Source organism: Syzygium oleosum, unplaced genomic scaffold (assembly GCF_021117445.2).
Source record: "Syzygium oleosum isolate NSW1041296 unplaced genomic scaffold, Sole_v2.1 Sole_v2.03, whole genome shotgun sequence".
Classification (NCBI taxonomy): domain Eukaryota; kingdom Viridiplantae; phylum Streptophyta; class Magnoliopsida; order Myrtales; family Myrtaceae; genus Syzygium; species Syzygium oleosum.
The window spans coordinates 17,617,665-17,622,755 of record NW_026607487.1 but is presented as its reverse complement, the minus strand read 5'-3'; the positions used below and the strand labels follow the sequence as shown (position 1 = coordinate 17,622,755).

The 5,091-nt window shown below is 42.0% G+C and overlaps 1 protein-coding gene across 1 annotated transcript; it reads right to left on the bottom strand.

Moving 5' to 3' along the window:
- Nucleotides 1–1,991: 1,991 nt before the first annotated feature.
- Nucleotides 1,992–3,278, bottom strand: LOC115671711 (uncharacterized). The gene has a single exon (XM_030593334.2). It carries the CDS (start codon nucleotides 3,206–3,208, stop codon nucleotides 2,129–2,131), a length of 1,080 nt encoding a protein of 359 aa, XP_030449194.1. The 5' UTR covers nucleotides 3,209–3,278; the 3' UTR covers nucleotides 1,992–2,128.
- Between the last annotated feature and the right edge of the window lie 1,813 nt (nucleotides 3,279–5,091).

Here is a 5,091-nt window from a genome sequence, read left to right as displayed (position 1 = left end):
TAGTGCTGGTATGGCTAGGAGATTCCTGGCGGATGTGCTTAGTACGGCGAGCTACCTGAAGAATAGATCTCCATCGACTGCGATTGAATGTCGGACTCCCGAAGAAGTGTGGTCAGGTAACGTTGCTGATTATTCTGTTCTTAGAATATTTGGTTGTCCATGTTATGTTCGAGTTAGTGATGGTAAGCTCGATGGAAGGACAAGAAAGTGCATGTTCCTAGGTTATGCACAAGGTGAGCGGGGCTATAAGTTGTGGTGCCCGGAATTAAATTCACCTGTTATTAGCAGAGAAGTTACATTTGACGAGTCTCCAGTATTTCTGGCTAGGAGTGTTAATAGCAGTGTTTATACGGATCTGGACGGTCTTCAGCTTGAGGTGGAGTTGCAACCAGAAACTCCTGAGGTAGGGGGTACTAACGAAATAATCGACACGGACGGATGGTGCTTATAGCGAGGTGGAGCCTATTGAGCCAACGATTGCTGTAACTGCTAAAATTGACAAGGTGCGTATTCGATCTCCTGATAGATATGGATGCAACGATGGTTTTGCTTTATCTGCGGTTAAGGAGATTGTGTCGGAAAATCCTTGTGAAGCGGTTAAAGGTGCATGTGGAGTTGGTGTTCTGATGAGGTCCACGGCTATGGCAAAGTTCAAGCGAGGCTTGGACTTCAAAGACGTTTGTGGCGGTTGAGCCCATTGGGGCTGTGGGAGAGTAGTAGCGGAATTCGGATTCTATTGAAGCGATTGTTACTTGGCTCAAACGTCGAGTCAAGGTGGAGATTGTTGAAAATATGTCTCGAGTTTGAGCCCAAAGCGAAATCTAAATATTCTGAATTGGATATTTTGCGGATCTCCGAAACCGAGCAAAAAGGAAATATTTGAAATTCACTTTCCTAATGCACGTTGGAGTCCTTGTTCTCAAACTGGAAAGTCCACATGAATTTTATGTTGAACTTTGACTCGGTCAATGTGTTAGAAGAAAGAAAGAATATTATACTTTCCTAATTCTTGTGGAATTCACGGCCAGAAGTGGAAAGAAGAAATAAAATAAAAGGAAAAGAAAAGCATGGCTGGATTTGTTTCCTGATCCTAATCCGCGTGGACTTCGTTTGTTGACCAACATGGGACTTCCTGATATATATGTTCATGGTCAGGGGATGCTTTGAAGTGCAGAGAAGTCTTGAAGCGCCGCGATTGACGTCGAGTGCTTGGCGTGGATTTATCTCACTGGGATTTTGTTCGTGGAATTACACCAAGAACTCAAGTGTTCGTAGCGATTAAATCTTGTGTTAAGATTTGTGTACAATTCTTTTGCGAGATTGAGAGATTATTTCGTGAGGAATTGTGGGGCTAAACACTGCGTGAGTTATTGGGTGTAATTGGGGCTTGGGAAACACTTAGAGTGTTTGAGTGACTCGAGTGTGGTTGTAATCTCCGTTGTATCGCTTGATATATAGTGGAATTCCGTACTACTCTTCCCGTGGACGTAAGTCACTACGACCGAACCACGTAAATCTGGTGTCCGATTTATTTTCTTATTCTGTCAATTTTATTGTTCGATCGCTTGACTTCCGCAATAAGGGAAGTGGCAAAAGTGAAGATGAGAAAGTCAATGTTATTGAATGGGGCTAAAGAAAGCTTCTTTGAGGATTTCATGGGTTTCCATGACCTGCTCTCGCCTCTCCCTCTCTCTCTCTCTCTTTAAGCTACTGTTACATGAAGGTCCTTAACCTTCTTTAGAGATGGTAAGCAAAATTTTTCTCTTTTCTGTCGCCATGGTCTAGACTCTTAACATCAGAGTGCACGACCGTGTAAAACCGAGACCTTGAAAATATTACTGATTCTAGAATGGAAAAATATGGTTCGGGCACATGAACATTTGACTTAACTAATTGCCAAATGCCGACCGAGACCAAAGCAATTCATCAGTTGACTAGATGATCGTCGCAGGGGATGCTAGAGAAAGTGACTAGATAAATTTCACGCGAGATTTCACCGGATTCCATTTGATCTTATACTTTAAAATTTTGCTACATAGAATCTACTGGTTCTGTGCTTACATGAAAAGGATAAATAGTAGTACAGAATTGCAGATCTTGCAAATGGAGAGGCCACGTTGTATGGTTGTCAGGCGCTGCCAACAGCTTCGGCTTCTGGTTGCACGACTCTCGTCTTCTCTTGCACCATTGCTTGAACAACACTCTCCCCTTCTTCCTCATCAAATTTCTTCTCCATAACCCTCTTCTTGCACTCCTTGAAGTACAACAAGCTAGTCACCCACTTCAACACATTCCCCACACAAACCAGACACATCACCACACTAATGACCAAAACCCCACCATTTCTCTCGCTACACTTGCCATAGAGACAAGGCAACCTCAGACAAAGTCCCCACAAGAAGAACACCAACATCAGAAAAGCACCCTTCTTATTGTTCCCTTTGCTCAAATAAGCAGAGACCTCCATTGCCTCACTCCCATATGAGTCCTCCAAGATAGAAACGACCAAACCCATGTTCCACTCAGCACTCCAGTCCATGTACTTCATGAGCAGGGCCATGAAAGCCACTCCATGGACTAAACCCAACAAGACTAATTCTTTTAAGTACCCTCTTGGAAAACTGAAAAAACTCATGTAGAGAGACGAAAACCCAACCCTCAATAGAATTTGGTAATTTGCGACTACCCACATCAGCCCAACGAAAGTACAGATGGAGAACAAGTGAACGTACAGGGACGTGATGAAGGGGCCTCTGAACCGGGCTTTCTTGAGAGCTTTCAGGGCGACGTGCTTGAGACTGGCCGGCTTTTCCTCTGCACCGATCAGATCCGCTGCCGAATCGACCGTCAAGACTAAGCTGAAGAGGTCTAGGAGATGGTAAGGCACCAAGTAAAGCAGAAAAACTTGGATGATCTTGGGAAGTGTCTCTCGGGTCAATCTTGCAGCGTAACTATCTGGACGAGGGCCATCGTGGTAATACGAGTAATCGGGAGTTCCGGAGAGGAACTCTGAAACCTCGTACAAAGTCTTGTGGAGGATTATTTCAGAGTAAACCAAAAGAGTACACAGTGGGATGGAAGTGAAGAGAGTGAAGACGATGAAGTTGGAATTGTGGAGGTAGAGCTTGAGAGCTGCTTTGAGCGTGTCGAAGGACTCCAATTCTTGCCTCCGAAAGGAACGCTCCTCATCCATTTCAGCTCCTTCCATTGTGCATCATCTTTGTCTTGGACTCAAAAGCTTTCAACTCCTCTCAGTGATGTACGGGGGGAGACTTTGACTTTGAGCTGGTCGTGGTCGTCGTAGTTAAGGACGATAAGAACAGCGATCCCGAATGGGTTGGGTTCAGAAAATCCTGAACATATAAAAATAGACCGGTTGATATAACCAAGGCCAACTGTTACACATATCGATTCTAACCCACTTGTATAATGTGTTGAGGAAAACTCTTATTAATTTTGAAGTTGATAAAACCTTCTATATTATTGTAAATCTAATACTTATTCTGAATTAATTTATTCCAGGTATGTATATTCTGGAAGACTCAGAAGGAAGTTATTCAGACTTTACAAGCTGTTAAATACCTTATTGAAGACCCACATAATCTTAGTTCTGAGATTCAGACGAAGAAATTATTCAGACGCAGACGCAGAAGTTCTTCAGACGCAGACGCAGAAGTTCTTCAGATGCAGACGCAGAATTCAGAACCAAACATTACAGCTAGTGATCTGGTATGGATTTCACAGAAGGAAAGTTTTGATTGTTTCAATCTAAGGCTATAATTGATTGACAATCAAATACTTCGACAAGTATGCATTACAACGGATAAAAACTCTACTTATGGAAACCAAGATTCTAATTGTATGGGCGACCAGAATCAGCGGGATTCAGAATCTGTCATCCAACGGCTACTCAATGCTTATTATACAAATCTGTCCAAGGTGAAGATTGGAAGATGATCCTCTGATAGCTGTCCAACGGCTAGTTTGGAAGTAGAGGAGTATTTAAGGAGATCAACGAGCAGTAGAAGGTGAAAGTGAATCAAGAATCAACAAGTCCAAAGTCTGAGCATACTCCGATCATTTTTCTCTTATCTTGCTGAGCCAAAATTAAGATCTTGAGGGATACTTTGTAAGGGTGATTGTGTGAGATAGAGAGTCCTATCATACACAAGAGTGCTGTCACTCTAAAACTGTAATTCCTCATTGATTACATAGTGAAATCCAGCCGGTAGGCTGTCAGCGTGGGAGAGTGGACGTATGCTTACTATAAGCCGAACCACTATAAACTTGTGTGCAGATTTTCTATCCCTTATCTCTTATTTTACATTCTGCACATCAAGAGCTCTGTCTATTCAATCTGTCTTGAATCTGAATTTTATTCAGACTCATCTGTGATTTTTCATTTCCGCATAAAAATATAAAAATTGTTTAAGATCACCTATTCACCCCCCTCTAGGTGATCCTTGCTAGCTACATCAATTGGTATCAGAGCAGGTTGCTCATTCATTGAAGTGTTTTTCTTCTGAGCTAACGATCTATATGGCTAGCTTGAGTGCTCCAGGTCTCATTGAAGGACAAAGCAACAACAGACCACCATATTTCGATGGCAAGGATTATAGTGTCTGGAAGAATAAGATGAAGGCATTCATTAAGTCAATAGATCACATGCAATGGGATGTCATCATCAGAGGAGTCAAGCCAAATTCTTCTGATTCAAAAGAAAAGGCAGATACAAGCAAAGCAGCAGATCCTCCATTATCTCAAATTGAGATATCCAAAAGAGAAACCTTAGATTCCAAAGTAATTTATTCTTTATATTGTGCCTTATCTCCTATTGAATATAAAAAAATTGCTGCTTGTGAATCAGCTAAGGAAATCTGGGATACTTTCCACACTACTTATGAAGGAACAAATCGAGCCAAGGAAACTCAAATCAATCTCTTGCTTGGTCAATATGAATCCTTCAAAATGAAGCCTGAAGAATCAATTGCTGATATGTATGACAGGTTTACTGTATGACAGGTTTACTGACATAGTAAACGGTCTTGCATATCAAGGACAACCAGTCCCAGATGCAATGAAAGTCAACAA

Excerpts from the sequence above, each read along its gene's own strand:
- LOC115671711 (XM_030593334.2), bottom strand. The coding sequence starts at position 3,208 with ATGGAAGGAGCTGAAATGGATGAGGAGCGTTCCTTTCGGAGGCAAGAA.